Source organism: Phaseolus vulgaris, chromosome 4 (genome assembly GCF_000499845.2).
Source record: "Phaseolus vulgaris cultivar G19833 chromosome 4, P. vulgaris v2.0, whole genome shotgun sequence".
In the NCBI taxonomy this organism is placed as follows: domain Eukaryota; kingdom Viridiplantae; phylum Streptophyta; class Magnoliopsida; order Fabales; family Fabaceae; genus Phaseolus; species Phaseolus vulgaris.
The window spans coordinates 44,545,452-44,566,115 of NC_023756.2; the positions used below are offsets into that span (position 1 = coordinate 44,545,452).

General features: G+C 31.1%; 2 protein-coding genes across 4 annotated transcripts; both read right to left on the minus strand.

The window, feature by feature from the left end:
* Positions 1-581: 581 nt before the first annotated feature.
* LOC137837878 (probable cyclic nucleotide-gated ion channel 20, chloroplastic) lies at positions 582-10,866 on the minus strand. Of its 2 annotated transcripts, none has more exons than XM_068647040.1 (13): positions 10,618-10,866; positions 9,223-9,731; positions 8,471-8,662; positions 7,504-7,602; positions 6,820-6,957; positions 6,333-6,581; positions 5,641-5,904; positions 5,191-5,336; positions 4,869-4,946; positions 4,055-4,184; positions 3,531-3,777; positions 2,505-2,667; positions 582-793 (listed from the first exon to the last, which is right to left on the minus strand). In XM_068647040.1, the coding sequence occupies exons 1-13, from the start codon at positions 10,640-10,642 to the stop codon at positions 682-684; spliced, it is 2,352 nt and encodes a 783-aa protein (XP_068503141.1). In that variant the 5' UTR covers positions 10,643-10,866; the 3' UTR covers positions 582-681. The 2 variants fall into 2 exon arrangements, with proteins under 2 accessions (XP_068503141.1, XP_068503142.1); XM_068647041.1 differs by having other exon boundaries at positions 10,424-10,673.
* Positions 10,867-16,328: 5,462 nt separating this feature from the next.
* LOC137837880 (pentatricopeptide repeat-containing protein At1g20230) lies at positions 16,329-19,890 on the minus strand. 2 transcript variants are annotated; one of them, XM_068647045.1, is made up of 2 exons: positions 17,152-19,890; positions 16,329-16,433 (listed from the first exon to the last, which is right to left on the minus strand). In XM_068647045.1, the coding sequence occupies exon 1, from the start codon at positions 19,612-19,614 to the stop codon at positions 17,368-17,370; it is 2,247 nt and encodes a 748-aa protein (XP_068503146.1). In that variant the 5' UTR covers positions 19,615-19,890; the 3' UTR covers positions 16,329-16,433; positions 17,152-17,367. The 2 variants fall into 2 exon arrangements, with proteins under 2 accessions (XP_068503146.1, XP_068503145.1); XM_068647044.1 differs by having other exon boundaries at positions 16,329-16,933.
* Positions 19,891-20,664: the final 774 nt, after the last annotated feature.

The window sequence follows — 20,664 nt, forward strand, 5'->3', positions numbered from 1 at the left end:
GAGAAACTAAATACAAATGTAAACATTATATATATTAATGTTGTCACAATGGCACATGTGACTTATGTTTACCATTTAATTTTTTTTCAGTTTTTATGAAGAACATTTATTGTTTTCGAAATTTATATTATTCTTAAGCAAGTTTAATTAGTTTTTGTCATTTGTTATTATTATTATTATTATTAGTAGTAGTAATATTATTATTATATTTTAATATGTTTCGTATTAGGTGAGATTTTGGTGGAGTGGGATAAGAGTAGTGGAGTGATTTAATTCATTTTTAATTTACAACAGATTTTAAAAACTAAAAAGCAAGTGTAAAAGTATCAAGAAGAATAAGAAAGGGTAAAAAGAAATATTATTCTTTATTATGTATTTATAAAATAAAAATAACTATGTAAAAAAGCAATTATAATAGAAAATATTGACTATATAACTGTACTAACAGTATTATATCTAACAGCAAGAAAAAAAAACAAATATAAAAAGCACTCTTAGCCCTAGTTTTTCCTTTTGCTTTTTTTTTTTTATAAAGATGACTTCTCAAAAGGAAGCTATATATATATATATATATATATATATATATATATATATATATATATATAAACATGACTTTACAATATTTTGTAGGGACGAATAAGTGTTGTATAATGCAGCTATATTACAGTGAAATATAAATGTTTATGTTTGATTTGATTGTGTAGTTTTAGCACGACTAAGACATTTCCTTCTGTATCTCCATGCAACCTGAATGCTTGTTGCTGCAAAGCATCTCCAATAAGGTGATTCATACCTATCATAACATCAAGGACAATAAGGGATAATTAATCTCATAGTTAAATGCATGTTTAAGGAAATATACCTAATTCCCATTAGTTAAGGACTAACATGATCAAATATTTGACTATTTTATTTGGTCATAAAGCTATGTAAAAAAATTTTATACACTACAAGAAAATTATTAAATAGTAATCAAATTTAGAGATTAAAAATAATTAGTCACTATATTAACTAAATTAGATACTAATTTATAGACTAAAAAAATTTTGGTATCTAAAGTGGTTTCTATTATTAATAAAAATTTATAAAATAATTTCTAAATTGGTATCTAAATTAACTAATTAGGTTTTAGTTACTAATATTTTAGATTTTAAATTGGTATCTAACTCTTTAGCTACCAAGGTTTTAGCTACTTACTACTTTATATTCTAAATTAATCTCTATCAGTTTTTTAGAATCTAAAATATTAGTAACTAAAACCTAAGTAGCTAAGGGGTTAGATGCCAATTTAAAAACTATTTTATAAATTTTTATTAATAACAAAAATTAATTTAGATACCAATAATTATTTTAGTTTATAAAATGATCTTTAATTTAATCAAATAATAACTAAATATTTTGATCTATAAAATTAATTTTTATTTAATATTTTTCTTGTAATGATAATTTATGTCCTCATTTTTTTTATTTTGCTCACTATCAAATTTAAAAACCATGGAGAATGTATGAAGAGACACTAAATATAAACATTTATTTTAGTAATAATTTAAACCTTCTTGAGAGACCAATCCTTTCAATTGGACTCAATCCTAGGTCCTTCTTACACTTTACTATGTAGTCTTTTATTTGTGTTGAAGCATTTAGTTCTGGCTGTTTCTTCCTGCACCTCCATATATTCTTCTCCCACCTCCATACATTTTCATATTTCTAAAAATACCCCTCTATAATATTTCGGATTACGTAATCTGGAAGTTTTTTTTTAAATTCATAATTAACTTCCGGATTACATAATCCAGAAGTCTTTTTTCAGATGCATGATTAGTTTCCGAATTATGTAATCCAAAAGTCTTTTTTAGCTTTCGGATTACATAATCCGGAAGCTATTTTATAGGGGTGATACAAGAAGGTAAAAAAGAAATTTTCATGTTGTGTATGGGAGTGCAGAAGAAGATATGGTGGTGGAGGAAGAACCAGTCTTTAGTTCTTCATTGACTTTTGACAAAGTTCATGGAAAAGGGGACCAAGTTTTCATATGTTGGACTTTGTGAAATCAAAATTCGAACATGCTGCAGTACATTGGATAATTTACTTTTATTCTCAATCAATTTATTTTTCCACAGAAAGACTAATTCAAAAAGAACCACATTTTATAAACATATATAGGGTCTACAACAATATTATAAAAAATAATTTTTTTTTCAGTAAAAAAATGAACTTTACATGGACTGTTTGAAAAAATATAAGGATAAAAAGCTTAAAAAACACATTAAATTTTCTAAAAATATGTGTGCATATATTATCTTGAATTTAAATTGATTTTCACAAATTATCCTGTTGCTCATTTTCTTGAGTTGAATGACAAAAATGCATGTTTTCTACCTTTATAAAAAGACAAACACTTGACACAAAAGCCATATATGACAGTGTAAGAAAAGGTTTCTGAGAAGATAAAGAAAATTAGGAAGAATCACAGAGCCAAACATAAAATAGGACAAGAGGATAACCTTATGGCTCCTCGAACACGGGGACTCCTAAAGAATCTTGCAAATAGGCCTGTAACTTCTTCAAGATCTGCTGCTCTGAGGGAAAATGCCTCCACATTTGTTAAGCAACATACTCTTCTATTACTCACCAACTTTTGCCTTGGCATTCTTGCTTTTCTGTAACCTGCAAGACAATCTTCAAATCAGTTGATGTTGTTGACTTTTGCAAAGTTCAACATATCAGTACTCTAATAATGTATATTAAGAAGTGAATTTTAAGTTTAACTTAACTTTATAAAATTGGCACTTAATAAAATCGGCTTATAAGATGAGATTTGCATCTACTTATATTATAAAATGTTTTTATCACTAGTGACGTGAGATCTCGAACAATGAAACATGTAACTATTAAAAATAATTCTATAAAGGATATTGCTAGTGAGCACCTCTAAGAGTTTGGTGAAGAAGCCTTAAACATAATGACTTATTAAATGCTTTACTTAATTATACATTTGATTCTTCAACTATATTCATTTCAGAGACTTGATCTCCCTCATTTTTGTTTCTGATAATTGGTCTCTTTTTATAGTTATACAGTTTTGATTCATCTTGTTATAATCATGGAAATCAGAAGAAAGAAAAAATAGATAGTATGTAATCAAGAACATCTAGATCATGTATTATAATATCCTCTATTTATTGTATTGATTCAATTTTCTATATATATATATATAAAGTATTTGTGTTGTCTTATAAACACAGCTGAATATGCCAAAAAGAAAAACCCTGTAAAGACAGTGTTATCAAATACTGAATGTTAAGTGAGGGACTAAATTTGCAAAATGATGATTGGAAAAGAGATCAGAAGTTCAAATAAGTCTAAATAAATCAAATTAATTGAAAATGCAAGCATTAAATGATTATTATATATTTCATACGATAAATGCTTCCATTTTATCATAACATTTTCTACTTTTATATCAAACAGTACCTTGGATCAGTTGTTTGTTACTTTTCTAATATTTGCCTTCTAGAAATGAAGTGTACCTTTGCTTGCTAAGGGATGCTCAAGACACCATGTCAGAAGTTCTTCACCACAGACACTCCCTTCATAAAGGGGAGCACTGATTCCATCTTCGCCAACGCTCTCCAATTTTCCACGCACAATAAAAACCATCTTCTCTACCAAACCACCATCATACAAAATTTTGCTTCCTTTGATATATGTTTTTTGTCTTAGCCTCTCACATATGGCATCCAAGATATGATCATCCAACAACGCAAAAATTCGAACCTGCAACATATAAAAAACAATGTAAGAACCATTTTAGCTTGAAGATTGGGCAATGCACAAAATCACCCAATAAAACTCAACTGATTTAGCATAATGGGAAACTAAGAATCAAAGTCTTAGCAGATGAACAAAGAGGTTATAACACTCTGTCAAGATTCATGAACAAGCTTTAACATCAAGCTATAACTAACTACAAAGCTATAGCCTGCCATAAAAAAATAAACATGCAAAATCTACATAACCAGTGAATTGATGACAAGGAAACTACTGTACTAACTTTCTTAATAAATGTGAAGAGATGACGTCTAATTTCCCTTTGGAGATCTTCTGGCAAATTCTCCAGGAGCATTTCTTCATTCACCCCCCTTGTTGCAGCCCAGTTAAAACGTTCAGCCTGTCGCACTCTCCTACATGACACAGACCAATCATATAAGTGGAATGGAATCTCTCTCACTTTATATGATTTCAATGCCAGAATTAAAGTGACAGATTGTAAAACTGTTTTTAAGCATTTGCTCAAACAAACATGCAATAGTCTCCTGTAGTGTGGCAATAATTAGTAGCTTTTCATAGTTTTCTTTGATCACATTCCACATTGGTGGAGCCAAGATATTAAATCAGAGGAAGGAATTAAGTTTTTGGATAAATAATCATGTAAAAGTATATTGCAGTTCTATACTGTACACTAGTACTAAGGTTGGTAAGAAGTCTCTTTTTGAGTTGTAGATAACCCTTTTCCATTGAGACTCTTTTCCTAGATATTGCCTCTGCATAATGCATTTTAGCAAAAAAAACATGCATTCAAGTGAAGCATAGTCAGACACACATAGATAGAGATTCAAGAAATTTTAAATTATCCAGGTAAAAAAAACAAACAAACTATCATTGGTCTCTCAATAAAATGATTCTCTAATAGTTGTTGACTTCAGTGGATCTATTTTGACCTGTAAAGTAGTAATATTTTCTACTTGAAGTTATATATATACATTGCCAACAATGCTGTTTGGAAAGGAGTAGATATATAACAAGAAAATTTTAACCAATTTAACCAAGTGCAATACAAGCCTGACCATAATGGGAAAGAATGATACCTTCTTAGATTGTCTGCGAAGCGCCTATGCTTCATCCATTGCTCAACATCACGTCGTCTAAGTGACATCTCCAGCTTCCTTTTAAGAGAAAGTAAGAGTATCATACATTTTTCCCTTTATGAAGCTCACACAAATCTTCAGTATTCTAGCTAGATCATTAGATAACTTTGTAAACTATTTCTTAAAGGAACTCTAAAACACCACTTATTTAAGAGAGGTGGAGAGAATACAATGTTGTCCTCAAACAACGCTTGTTAGTCATTATACTGTGTTCTAGGTATAAATTCATGAGGTTTTCCATATAAGAAGCATGGCATTCTACCTGCGTCCAAGAGCCTGAAGAATGTTCTGTATGTTTCCAATGAGAAGAGCAAACAGCAACAGTCCTGACCCAAGAATGGCCTTAGTAAAAAGGACTTCAGGAACATAATAGCTAGGGGTTAAATTCCCAGTCAGTGTACTAATTTGCTGCAGAAAACACAGGCATAGAGCTTTAGTAGGATTTCTATTTCAAAAGTAAAATAGTCAACTAAAAGGCATGCCATTTATATACAATAACAAAGCATCTTGTTCCCAAGATAATTTCAATGTGGCTTTTCCTGATTCATGGATATTCATTTTGAAATTTCTTGCTCTAAAAGACAGTAATGTGCATGCTATCTTTCATCAATTTTCAACACTAGACAAGCTTTATGTTCCTAAGTTCTAATAAAAACACACCTCACAAATATACTGGTAACGTGATAATCTTCAAGATAATAAACACGGTTACCTGAAATCCCCAAAATGATGAATAGAAATATCTGGTTGACATATTAGGATGTGCGGTAAGGTTGACAGCTTTAAGAAAGATACCATAACCATCACGAAAACCATCTTCAGTAAAACAAGCACTTGCAACAGCATTGTTCGTCCAATTAAACCAACTTTTATCTTGTTGATATTCTCCAGTTTTTCCATGCCCACAATCAATGAATTTTGTGCATCCAGTAATATGTGTGGTATCACAGGCATCTCGTAGACACTGATTAACCCTCTAGGAGAAGGAATAGAGAGAATGCAGAAATTAATAACTGAATATATGAACCTTTATTTGATGTAGCCACCTAAATGAAATTCCCCAACTTTTAATTGAATCTCTTATCATCATTTCATTATTAGTTGGTAGTAATACACTTTTCTTGAACATATTTACATTCCACTTTAACAATAATGCACTATATAAAAAATATCAGAAGTACACAACCATTTTCTTTTTCCTGTTCACATGAGCACAGCTTGAGAAAATAATGCTTTAAAACTTAATGTAGCTCATAAAATCATAGGGACTCATTTCCTTTACAATTTAAACTGAATTCCAAAGCTATGTCAATTTAAAATTAGAAAGTACAGAAAAAAAAAGGGCAGGAAAAAGGTTCCACTGAAAAAGAAATACAATTATATAAAGGAAAGGCCTTAACCAACCTGCAAACTGAAGAAGTACCACCAGGACCCAACAATGTGGCCAGATAGTATAAAGGTAAAAAGATTTATAAAGAAATTTGCCCAAGGTGACTCAAATACGAATCCATCTGGAGAAAATATCATAGGAAGAAACCTACACAATCTGGGGATATACTGAACAAGGATCACAATACGCAAAACGTTATTTGCATAGTTTGCTCCTGATGACCCTGTCCTTAAGTGCTTTGGTAGGACAAACAATATGAATATCTGCAAATATCTCAAACAATTATACCATGACCAGGAGTTTGACAAATATACAATTATTCACACAAATTTGCTTCCATCCTCGTAAAATGGTATACACCCAAAGTTAGTGACAAGGAATGAAAACAGACAATTCCATTACTTTGCAGGGTAGATTGTATACTTGAGCATAAAAAAATCACATTAGATGCAATGATACTGCTGTGAAAATAAGCAGAAAGGGAAGTGGAGAGAGATTTACCTGAGGAAGAGGAAGTACAACAAATAAGTCAATAAAAAAAGATGTCTTGATGTAATGAAGAGCTATTTTCTTAGGATGGTCGACTAACTCCCCAGCACCAACCACCATAGACTCAGGAGCCACATAAGCCAACCTAAACTGCAGAGAATCAACAAGAAATAATTAATTGAGCTCTGTTGCATCAGAATAGAGTACCAACTTAGATTTGTGAACAAATAAAACTAAATTAAAGATTCAAGACCATCACTCTTCTCTGTTTGGTACCAACATAACAGGCACACAACAGTCTCAACCTCCACACTTACTCACTAATCATAGTTGAGATTGTTACACGAAATGAAGCTCGCAGGAAAGGAATTGGCACAAAATGGTATAGAAGCCAAATTTTAAATTCAACAAAAAAATTTAGCATACTATGCAAGTCTGTGATCTGATGATTTTTATATAGATTTTTACACTTGATGAAAAAGAAAACAAACAAAAATTATTCATAGGTTGCTTTAAGGAACATTCAGCAAATTATGTTATATCCTCTTAGTCTCTTACAGAGAGAAAACAAAAAAAAAATGAAAACTTGTAAATACATGTCTCAAAGTAACAATATAGTACTCCGACTTAGTATAAGAAAAATAGTTAAACAGTTACAAAGAAATAAACAACCGCTAGAAAATTCTTAAAAGTTACCTGAAGAACAATGTTTAGGAAGTGTATGAAATCATAGATGCTTCTAACTGCAACAAGAACTTTTGTAAGAGCCCAGTTTATAACAATACATTTCTTTTCCTGCATAAAAATTTCAGAAAACTTAGAGCACGTTAGACACTTCACAGATAATTGAAGGCACGTTAATAATCAGAGACAACAAGAATCACATAGTGACTATTACTTGAATTATGAATTTGTGATGCCAATAAATTAGTGAGGTCAACACCGACAAACTAACTTCCTTCTTGTGCAAAGACAACTTAGGTCAATAAGGTAATAAAAGAGCCAATAATTTTGTTTGGTAGTATTGGAAAACATATCAACTCTGTTATTAATATATCTCCTTTCCAAAGAGAACTTGATTTCCTGGATATTTGTATCAATCCAGCCTACTTTATAGTAAATCACCACTGAATATATATATATATATATATCAAAGGATGTGGAACAAGGCTTTTAGAAGGAAAAACTTCTAGAAGGTAGCTTCCTTTGATACTATATTTTTGTTTGAGGCATATATCCAACATAATCCAACCTATATAACAAGTTTAAAGGCCAAGTTTGATCTCAACAGGCAATTGATGAATGTTTCTTATCATGTCATGGGTGAAATGTAAATAGCAACTTTATAAATACTAACTGAAGCAGGTTATTGGGCATTTTTTAGCATGCAAAACAAAACCTCATAATCTTAAATACAATTGCTGATATAATGTTTCAAGAGATATAGATTTGGGAAATAAAATGAGATGAAAACACCAAATTCTAAGGTGTCTTGATAAGCTGGAGTGTTTCTTGACTATCTCAAGTTAAAAGGATCACCATGTCATTGATATAATTATTTGTCATGAAGTGATCAGAACTTACATTGGTAAAAACAAAGATTAGTAATCAACAAGATACAGCATGCAATATTTTGAATCATAATAAAGGGGGTAAACCATACCTTCTGCACAGAGAGCAAGAAGAAAAATAACGGATCCACAAAAATTGCCACCCAGCAACAAATTGCAAAATATTGATTCCATTGTTGTACAAGTTTATTGTGAGGATTCATAACTCTAGGAACATTGGGAATCAAGAAAGTAAAAAATCTTCTCGTCCAATCCTTGGCATCCCCATAAAAAGTATTGCGAAACTGAAAATGTTAAAAGTTGAAATTCATTGAGTAAATGGAGCTAAAATTGTCAAAGTGATTCATAAGATCAAATGTCCGCAAATGGAAAAATAGATTTCAAAAATTTGAAAGAGTATTGCCTACATAACCAAAAAATAGACCATAATTAGAGCTGCAACATTTACTTTTTATACACATATATGCATCACAAAATGGCATGTAAATCCATTTTAGGTCCAAAAGCAGTAACAATTCATAATCTCATTACCTTGTGAAAAAATAATATACGGAAACAACAAAGTAGTCCACAATAAGAATAAAGTACACCATAATAGTATGTATAAACATAGAAATCTTTGGCTGCTTCAGAAGTTGTAGTTTCAAATAATTACCAATGCATCATTAGAAAATCATGATATTAAACTCTGTAGCAGAGGCATACATATGTTGCATAAAATTTTTGACCATGATACATGCAAAAAACTTAAGAACCTTGACACACAAAATGTAATCTAAGGAAACTTCAACATGTAGTAGTCATTAGCTTCTTAAGAGAAAAGAAAGGATAATTTATTTGATACCTCATGATTAAATATACCCGAAGCATTTGAATTACTTTGCTGAGTAGCCTTGAAGTAGGTTGGGCACGTTGTACAATATGGATCACTACACATTCCCAGTGGACCGGACCTAACTAAATGTTCATTCTTGCAAGCATAGTTGGTCTGCAAATCATTTTCACCCATGGGGCCACAGCATGAAGAAAAATTTTCTGTCTTACTTTCTTCTGCTTGTGACTCGGGTGCCACTTTATTCTGCCGAGAAAGGTTTTCGGGTCTATTAGTAGCATGCAATGGACCACTCATCTCATTAAATGGAGTTATTCTCTGAATCCGTAGGGGACCAGTGTATCCCAAACGATTTGTATCTCTTTCATATGGCTCTGTGAGTGTAGTGGGAATAGAAATTGATACACTTCGGGTCCTAGATACATGCCTTGGGAATCTAGAATCATTGAGTTCAATTGATACTTGGGGATGACTATCTGATAGAAATGGCAACTCAGCTTTGTCAAAAATAGCCATGTTTTCTGCAAATTAAAAACAAAAATCAACATCTCAATTTCTATGTCAAAACAGTGATATCAAAGTCAAAACTAATCCAACCTATGCACAAAACAATGAATAAGTGAAAAGGAACAATGAAACTTTAAGGTACATGAGATGACATGATGCTGGGAAAAAACGACCAGAAACAACAATCAAAATTTTAATGGTAAGTTAATTTTCTTTAGTTGAGGTTTTCTTCTTCACATTAATGTTGGAAGGTCTCCCATCCCCACTCTTCTATCTCTTTTTCAACTCTTGGCAAAATCACATCCCCTCATGAAGAAAAAAAAAATGAAAAACAAAACAAATCCAAGAGCTTTTGTGACAGCACCAGTAAGTTTCCAAATGATACAGGCTCAAGGGTTCCTCTATACCATTACTTCCTGAGAAATGAAAATGAAAAGTAAAGCATGCACTGCTATAATTAAGCACAAGCTTGTCCCCCTCCCCACCAACCAAGCATTTTGAACAGAGTCTAAATATCTTAAAGTGGGTTATTTTACAAGGAACAACACTGTTTTCTCATCATTAAAAATGGTAAAATCATCAAACACAAAGAGAACATGTTTATTGGCACTATCCCAGAAAGAATCCATACAGGTTATAGTAACGAGTGACCAAAGCAAGCAAAAGGGTATGAAGAAGTAAAGGAATAAGAGATTGATTCCATTACCAAGTATAGAAAAACAAGGAAACAAAGGGTGAACTGTTTTAAGGTATCAAAATACTAAGAAGTCAGAGTCTTTGGGTTATATATATAGATAGATAGATAAGGTGAGGATCATGAGTGAGAAAGAGAGAGAAAAGGTGACTGAGTCTGAGTCATTGAGGGAAACTTTGAGGAAAGAACAGTGTGAACTAATGTACCTGAAAGCAGAAAAAGCACAAGCATTGCATTGTGCTGTGTCTGGTCTGTTTTTCCCACACACTTTCCAGTTTAATCCGTTTAACAAGTTTTCAACTTTTGCTACTTTCACAAAACTTAGATAATGACTTTTAATAATAACCTATTTTCCTAACTACCTAGTTCCAAAACAATTTAATATCTTTGCCCAATCAAATATCATACAAAATCTACATAACAACCTATGTTCATAGTCTAAATAAATCTACACTAAGAACCTATGTTCATAAAGCAATTATTATTATTATTATGTATTTTATTCTTATTGAATTATTACTTATCTCTCTTATACAAGTATCATCTAGCATTTAGGTAAATACTTTACATTATTAATTAATATTATTTTAAGTATTATATATAGAATAAGTATTATAAGAATTAAATACAGCGGTTTCCAAATTATTTATTATAAGGTTTTCTTAACTCTTAATATTCCTAAGTAAAAATATATATTTTTTTAAATATTTTAGTTTTACTAATTAGGAAAGTTGTTAAATAGAATTGTAAAAATTAGAATTATTTATTTTTACATATAAACTAGTTACGGTGACTTGGACATTATTATCATAATTAAATAATTTTAGTCTACTATTAATATAACTATTAATAAAAATATGTGTATTTTTCAATAATACTAGTATTAATTATTTATTTACGTAAATTTTAAATGGTAGTACTAAAATTTAACAATTTTTAAACTTTAAATGTTTGTTATCTATATATATTAATACCTTTTTCATAGTTATTGAATAATAGATAAAAAAAATTGTTCAATTTTGAAAAGCAAACCATATCATTTTAAAATTTTTTTAAGAACTGACAAATATATTTAAATATGTATTTATGTAATAATTTTTCGTGTGGGTCCTGTTTCTTGAAATAGTCAAATGAGTGTGAAGAAGACACGTGGCTTATTCTAAAATCTTTGTCTACACGAGTCTAACGCGGTAGTATTTATTTTTCTATTATAAAAGCTGGCATGCATATTTATTATAAATTACAGTGTTTTATTACTTTTATTATTATTATTTATCAAATATTGTGAAGTTGAGAATAATGTTAAAATAAGAGGGACAGTGGATAAAAGTTAAAAAGAGAACAAAACTATAAATTAGTTTGATAATTACTCTCATTCATTTCAAATATTAGAAAAAAAAATTTACACTAACTAAGAAAGATGTTTTCTCCATTAAAAAAATGTAAAACTAATTTAAAATTCCTACTAAATTATATTCATAGGAATTATTTTAAAAAATATATTGATGGTTTTTTATTGCTTAATAATGTAATTTTTTTGAGTTTAATATATATAAGTTAATATATTTATGGTAAAAGTCAATATATCTATCTCACATAGTTATAATTTTTTGTAATTTGATGGAATGCAAAACTATTTTACTTTATGATATTATTATTTACTTAGCATCACTAAACTATGTAATTATTTTCTTCTATCTCAAATATATAAAAAAGATCAATTCACTCTAATTGAGATATTTTGTTAGTACCATTTAATTACTAAAATCTAATTTATCTTTTATTTCAAAATTATCTTTCATTAAAATTTATATAAAAAACAATACAAAAAAATCATGAAATAAAAACCAATTTTTAGAGACCAAAATAATTAGTTACAATAATAACTAAATTAGAGACCATTATAGAAACTAAAACAAAAATTAATTTCTAAACTAGTTTCTATCATTGTTAAATAGTTTCTAAATTGGTATCTAATTTGCAATCAAGTTTTAAGTATCAATTATTTAGTTTCTAAAGTTGGTAGCAAAAACCTTAGTTGCTAATTAGATACCAATTTAGAAAATTATTTAATAATAATAGAACTAATTTAGAAACCAATTTTTTTTTAGTTTCTAAAATGGTCTCTAATTTAATTATTATTGCAACTAATTATTTTAGTCTCTAAAAAATTGTTTCTATTTCATGATATTTTTGTGAAAACTCTGATAAATAACATTTCAATTAAATAGAAGACTTTTCAAATAATATCATTGAATTAATTAATTAAAATTTGCTAATTTGAGAGCATATATTTTCTGCATCTGGGTAATTTTGTCACTTAGGTTTTACAGAATGATTAATAATAGTAATTACTTTTAAAATATATTCAGTGACACATTGAAATTATTATTTATAAAATTAAATATTTTTTTCGTTCTTTACTTTCTAATCCAAGTTTTAAATTATCTAAATATTTGTAATGTAGAAATATTAAAATAAATCATTTTGTATGTTAAATAATTCTTAAAAATTAATTATTTTTTTTAAATTCAGGGAATTAAAATTTGTTTATTAATAACTGTATAAAAAATTATTTATTTTGTTTACATTATAGAAGAGGTACAAATTTATTAAGTTTGAGAGAAAAGATACGAAATCTTTGACTTTGGTGTGTTTACATTTTGCAGAATACGTACGTTAATTCGTGAATCATGAAGCATATTGTTCAAACATTTAATTTCCTTATGACTTTTGAAGTCAACTTTTCCTTATTATAATTTCTTCTTTAATTCAAATGGCAAGTAATTATAATACTTAACTGTGAGTTTGGGTTAATCAAGTTTAAGCCAAAAATAACATATTAATTAACATTTTATAAAATAAAACAATACTTAACTTACGAAAAAAGTTATATTCTTTAAAGTATCTGTAAAAGTTATCAGATATTAAATTATTATTATTATTATTACTTTGTTAAAATACATTTTGATCTAATTTTTTTTGGCAACTTTAGTCCTCTTGTTTAAGAAAATAACTTTAGTTAAATACTCAATGTCTTTATCTCTTTGAATTTGCTCTCATTAAATTTTAGATGTGACATATTTATTTAAACTAGCATTACAAATTTGAAAAGTAAAACAAAACAATGGATTATTTGAAATATAAAGACTATAATAGAAAAAAAATCGAGAATTAAATATTAAAATATGTCAAAATTATAATAATTTAATCTTTAATTTTCTAAATAAAGTGAACGTTAGAATAAATTTGTTCCGTATTTTGTACGATTTAGAGAGAAAAAGAACGGTGATTCATAAATTAAAAAATTTACATGATTTATTTTTTAGGTTTAAATAAGATTTTATTCCTTAATAAATTTGAACTTTTCTATTGGAATATCAACGAAATTTTTTGCTACATTAATCTTCAATAAAATTAATGTTCTATTCAGAGATGGTTTGTCATAAAAAGTTTATAGTGGTTATGTGGTAGTTTTATATGAATTTTAAATGAAGAGAATCATTAGTTTGATATTGTTGTCAAACAAAAATTTCTTGTAATGATGTTCTCATTGCATTTTAAGAGTTAAGTTTTTTTGTTGTTACTTTTTTTTTTCTTTGAAATGCAAAATTAAGCTTTTTTTTTAATGCATGATGATGGTGTAAACTTTTTATTACGAGGATTGTTCATATTGGTAGATTTTTAAGTAGGTTACTTATGAATTGTCAAGTTTTTTTTTTATGTTTATTTGGTATGTTATTTATGTGGTATGAAGTATGAATTAATAAAGAAAGTGAGCCTAATATGTTAAATAATTGGGTTTGGGTTATTAGGTAAATAAGGTTGTTTCTTTCTACATCCAATCAAATTGGACCTGCACTCAATTGTATCTGTGAAAGTATCAAATTACCCTTAATAAAAATGAAATTAGGGTTTAGTGATTTCTGCACCCAATCACACACCCAAGTTCGTTTCTGCCATTCTCGCACCCAACACCATCTCTCGCACCTTGGTTGGCATTTCTCCGACTGTGTAGCGTTGAGTGGAAGGACCCCTTGAACAAAAACGAAGCTATGAGCGCGAAGGTTTGAGGGCATCAGCGCACCCTACAAGCTTTTTCAAAATAAACATGACAAGGGTACAATTGGGTTTTAGAATGTTTGTCGGATGTCAATCACAATTGATTGGGTGCAGGAAGAAATTTCTGGTAAATAATTAGATTTTAGTTGCAAATTGGTAAATGATTGGATTTCGAAACATATAGAGTGAAACATAGGAGAACAAACTATTAAATTAATTATTGTTATATTTATGGGAATTCTAATCCTAAAAGATTGGTGGGAAATTTAAGCCCTTAACAAAATATATATACTACTACTACATGGGTACAAAATGAAAAGAGTCAACAAATACCTATAATGATGAAAACCCTAGCAACAATTCATAATTTTATGGGTAAAATTTTTGATGAATGAACTTCAATATAATTATATATATTATCAATTGAAATCCAAATAAAAAGTTCGAGTTTTACATCTTAGAAAAAATTTCAAATTTAATCAAACTTTCAACTTCAAGACATTTTAAATAATTTTTTTATATTTTAAACTGTTATAGCAAGGGATCATCTTGGTCTAGTTCCACATTTCAAGAATATTGAACATTTTTTACTCCACCTCCATACATATCTTATGCACTCCATACATATAAAAATAATCATTTTTACAGGTCATAAATATAAAAATTATCATATTTTACAGGTTATAAATATAAAAAGTATCATCTTTTACAGGTTATAAATACAAAAATTATCATCTTTTACTTATCCTTTATGGATTATACAATTTAAAAATAAAAAATATATTTTAAATTACACAATACAGAAATTATTTTTGATAAAAAATACACAATTCAAAGTTGTTGTTTTTTGAAAAAAAAATAGAATGTGTAATCCAAAAGCAAATGCTTTCAAATTATGCAATTCAAAAATAAAAAATTATTTTTAAATTATGCAATTCAAAAATAAAAAATTATTTTTAAATTATGCAATCTAAAAATAAAAAATTATTTTCAAATTTTACAATCTGAAATTTTTTTTTTTTAGATTTTGAAAAGCACTTTCACTTTCGAATTATATTGCAAAATGGGAATTTTGTGTTTATGGAGTAGAGAGGAAATGTACGGAGGAGGTGCAGGAAGAAATTACCAAGAATCTTGGGCAATATTTATTAAGTAGGCTTAGAGACATTTTGGCCTTATCACTCTTAGGACTGTTTCTTTCTGCACCTCCGTTCTTCTGCCACCCCATACAAACATACAAAACATGAAAATACTATTTTATCCTTCTTGTGCCATTCTCATGTTGATCTCAGATTTGAAAATAGCTTACAGATTATCTAATCCGAAATATATTTTTAAAAGATTATATAATTCAGAAGTTTGGATTTAAGAATAGTTTCTAAATTATGTAATCCGGACACGTTTTTAAAAAAAGTTTCCAGATTACATAATCTAGAAGCTAGTTTAAAATTCCAAATTATGTAATCTGAAAACTAATCATACATCTAAAAAAAACTTCTAAATTACATAATTTGAAAACTAATTACAAATTTTGAAAAAGATTTTTGGATTTCGTAATTCAGAGGTACATTTTTAGAATATCAAAAATTTATGGAGGTGCATGGAAGTGCAGGAAGAAACAATACACTCTTAGATACCATGACCAATTCTGAATTGAGTGGATGAAGAGATACTTCTGAATTTTTAATAAGAACACAGAAATAAAAACTAAAAGGCTCATTCGCCTTAGTTCTTAAAAAAACAAGTGCGTTTCTTGAATGCAGAATCTTATACAAGTTGAAATTAGTGTTACTAATGAACCACATAATGAATAATCAAAGCCCAAAAATCAACAGCAGCCAAGCAAGCGAAAAGATTCAGCAAATATGAATAATATCTCTAGGAATTGCTAATGGATGCTTGTCCAATTGGAGAATCCCTAAATTTACATTGTCATGCAGCAGAAGTTAAGGAATCTCGTCTGCAACATTCAACAGAAGATCAGTAAACAGTGCCTTCATACCCACACAAAGTCATTGACAGTTAAAGAACCAACATTTATTATGATAAATATTCTAGTCCCATGTGACAAGAACCCAACGTGAACAGAAGAAACACATGCTCTGCTCCAGAGAAAAAAACATTCTGGAAAGCACTGAGCCTGTGGAGACTCTGAGGAGAAGTATCACAAATTAACATGTGTGAATCTACTAATTGATGTGAAATCAGTTATCTACCATTAACATGGACATAGAGACCCTTGTAAAGGTAAAGGAAAATCTATGGAATCAGACCACGAGTTCTCAGAAAAACATCCTAGATGATCTGTTGACCACAAAATGGTTGTTGGAAAAGTAGGTGGTTTGACAATCAATATACAGTTTTCTTGGAATTCTTCCTCATCACCCGTTTCCTCGATCTAGCTGATAAAAGCATATCATGCCTTGAAAAGGAGGGGCCATGTTAAAGGAAGAGACCCATCTGCATTAACATGTCAATAGCTTTACAGATGCTCAAGTCTCAACCACTAAGACTTCAAATAATAGAGAAAAATATAATTAGGCAGGTAATAATGTTAGAGTTCCTCCAATTTTCTGATCGCATAGTTGCATATTGAGTCCAAAAAGTTGTCTTCCCTCCATCAGGCTACCATAAATCTTGATTACAATAACAAAGGGAGGGAAGTGAGAAAACTTTACCAATTTGAAAACAACTGAGAATTACTCAGCTTCCAGTCACCAAAAGATGAATGAAGCACACATATCTTCATTCTCGAGATGCTTAAACTACATGGATGGCATCAAATTCTTGACTGCAAATAATCTTGATTATAATACTTTCTCTCATCCACAGGATGAACCCACGGCAGAGAATTGACCCCTCTTTATATAAGTCCCGATAAAACCACGGGCTATTTACCAAAAATCTCCACAAGAACAAACACCATCTTTGATATGGTGAAAACGATTTGTGTCCCTTATATAAATTTCTCTTCCTTCCAACCTGCTTATTGCTTTTATCACAGCATGGCAGTCATCACATATTCTCAGGTTCTTAATTACTTGAAGAGGTTGTCCTGGACTTGTGTTGAGTAGCCCTAATACTACAGCTAACTTCTCACTATGCCCGCACAATATCTGCTCCTTATCCTGTTCCTCCACATCTTGCAGCACAAAGTTAGTCTTCGGGAGGTAACCGGACTTCTTCATCTCCATATTCAATTTATCCAACTTCTCCAAGATATCTTTCATTTGTGGATGTGATTGGTCACCAGCAAGAAGCATGTGCACTTTGTGTCCAACTTCAATCCAACTATAGCCAGGGTTTTTCCTCAATCCCTTACTTTTCATCATTTCACGTATTCTATTTTCTTCATCCCACAAGCCCTTTGAAGCATAGATATTGGACAAAAGAACGTAGTTCCCAGGGTTGGCTGGTTCTAACGGAAAAAGCTTCTCTGCAGCAATCTCACCTAAACTCAAATTATTGTGAACTCGGCAAGAACTTAGCAAGGCTCCCCATACACAAGCATCAGGTTCAAATGGCATTTCCTTAATGATAGAGTAAGCCTCTTCTAGTTTTCCAACACGACTGAGCAGTGTCACCATGCAAGCATAATGCTCCATTTTAGGCTCAATGCCATGTTCTTTGGACATACTGTTATAATAATGCCATCCTTCTTCAGTCAAGCCGTTTTGCGCACATGCTGATAAGATACACGTAAATGTAATCGAATCCGGCTTCTGGCCACTCTGCTGCATCATATGAAACATCTCCATTGTTTCCTTAGCCTTCCCATGCATTGCATAGCCACTAATAACAGCATTCCACGAAACCAAATTAGGGGCCAACATATTGTCAAAACAACGCCGGGACAACTGAATTCTGCCACATTTGGCATACATATCTATCAATGCACTACCTACATATACATCATCAAAAATCCCCTTTCGGAGAGAAAAGCAATGAATTTCCTTTCCGTGTGTCAATGCTGAAATATTCCCACAAGCAGGAATCAAGCTTGGGATTGTCACAGCATTAGGCTCCACCCCATAAGCCTGCATATCTCTAAAAAGCTCCAAGGCCTCGAAATCCTTGCCATTCTGGGAACAGCTGGCAATTACTGACGTCCATGTCACAACATTCAACTCCACTCTTTGGTCCTTTAACCTGTTAAACACCTCCAACGCGGCGTCAACCATACCATTCCGCGACAAGCCAGTAAGAAAAGCATTCAAAGACCCGATTTCCATTTCCTCCACTTCATCAAACACCCTACTCATCTCCTTCACAAAGCCACATTTCCCATACATATCAAGCAGGGCGCTGACCACAAACTTGTCACATATCAGCCCCTGCTTAGTCACATAACCATGAACCTGAGCCCCCATCACGACATCCTCCAAGCACCCCACAGAAGGAAGCACACACGAAACAGTACTCCCGTCAGGCCAAAACCCTTCCAACAACATTACCCGAAACATCCCCACCGCCTCATCATACAACCCATTATTACCAAACCCAGCAAGCATGCCATTCCACGTCACCAAATTGGGCTCCACCCCGCAACTCCTCATCTCCCCAAAAAGCCCTCTGGCCTCATCCACAAGTCCAAGCCGCGAGTAGCCAGCAATCATGGCACTCCAGACAACCACATCTCTCTCAGGCATTCTGTCGAACAGTTTCCTGGCACCCACAATGCGATCACATTTGAGGTACATTTGGATCAACGAGGAGGCCACGATGGAATCTGAGACAAACCCAGATGCCACGGCGAAGGCGTGGACCTGTTGGCCCTGGTTTAGGGCGCGGAGGACGGCGCAGGACTTGATGGTGGTGGGAAGGAGGAAGGCATCGGAGGCGAGGCCGCGGGGAGCGAGGTGGGAGAATGTGGTGAGGACGTGGGGGAAGTGGGAAGAGCGAGCGAAAGCTTGGATGAGGGAGGAGAAGGAGAAGAGGGTGGGGTGGGGGAGGTGGGAGGAGAGAGTGAGGGAGAGTTGGGGGGTAGAAAGAGAGAGGGTGTTGGCGTAGAGAGTGAGGAGGGTGGTGGTGAGGTGGGTATCGGAGAAGAGGTTGAGTTTGAGGATCAAGGCGTGAGCTTGGCGCGCCTGCAACAGGGTGGCCGTGGGAGAGGACAGAGATTGGGAGAGGAGGTGGAACATTGCACCCTCACTCCGCTTTCTGTCTGTCACTCTGTTAAGGTTGTTCTGTCATCAAGTGTTGTTGCCGATTCAACCAGAAAGGGGTGACATGCTTATTGCATCAAGGGGGACAGGGTTTGGGTTTATTCTACCTTCATCACTCTATTTTAATAACATAAAAAAAAATTATGTTTACCTAAATAACACATTTTTCATTTATTTATTTAAATAACTCAAATTATTCTTCCTCATTAGAACTATAAGAAGAACAATAGTGAACTATAACATACACATAAGTAGTTGTAATCATTTTAAGGCACAATGAAGCTTAGATAACAAGTTGCTAGATGGTATAAAGATTTGTGCAATCTACTAACCTTTTGTATAGGAAAAGAAAATTAAGAGATATTTTTATATTCTCTCAACATCAACTTTGTTTTCTTGAGTGAATTATTCTCAATCTTGGTATTTAAGAAAAATTTCATATTTATTTAGATGAAGATTATAGTAATTGACATATACGTGGAATTAAAGATATTATTGATGAAATGTGACTAGAAAATGGGAAGGAATAAGGTCAAGATAAAAAGTAGTGGAGACTGATATAAGAGACACGACATCTTGGAACTAGAAATCACTGTTCTTGACTTAATTATGTTTTAATAAATAAACATCTCTCTTGACTGTAACATTTAACACCTACGAATAGATAATTTAACACCTACGAATAGATAAAATAATCATGTGCCAAATCAATTTCCTAAATCACAATAATCACACAAAAAGTTAATTGATTATATACTATATTAATAAGTTTAAATATTTTTAAAAAGTAATTAATTTCATACCACATTAGTTAAAATGTCTACAAACTTAAAAATCAACTACAACAACATAATATTACATTTTTAGTAGAAGCAATATTAAGAATAATCCCTGATAAATGAAAATATCTACATCTTATATAAATTAAAACATGTTCAAATTTAATCATAATAAATTAAATTTTCTTGTATTTTAAAAATAAATTTGAAAATAATTAATAAAAAAATATAATACACAACGTGTTTG

Excerpts from the sequence above, each read along its gene's own strand:
- LOC137837880 (XM_068647045.1), bottom strand. The coding sequence starts at position 19,614 with ATGTTCCACCTCCTCTCCCAATCTCTGTCCTCTCCCACGGCCACCCTG.
- LOC137837878 (XM_068647040.1), bottom strand. The coding sequence starts at position 10,642 with ATGCTTGTGCTTTTTCTGCTTTCAG. Across the intron at positions 7,603-8,470 it reads TCTTGCTCTCTGTGCAGAAG|GAAAAGAAATGTATTGTTAT; the intron begins GTATGGTTTACC and ends ATTTTTATGCAG. Across the intron at positions 5,337-5,640 it reads CATCATTTTGGGGATTTCAG|CAAATTAGTACACTGACTGG; the intron begins GTAACCGTGTTT and ends TGTTTTCTGCAG.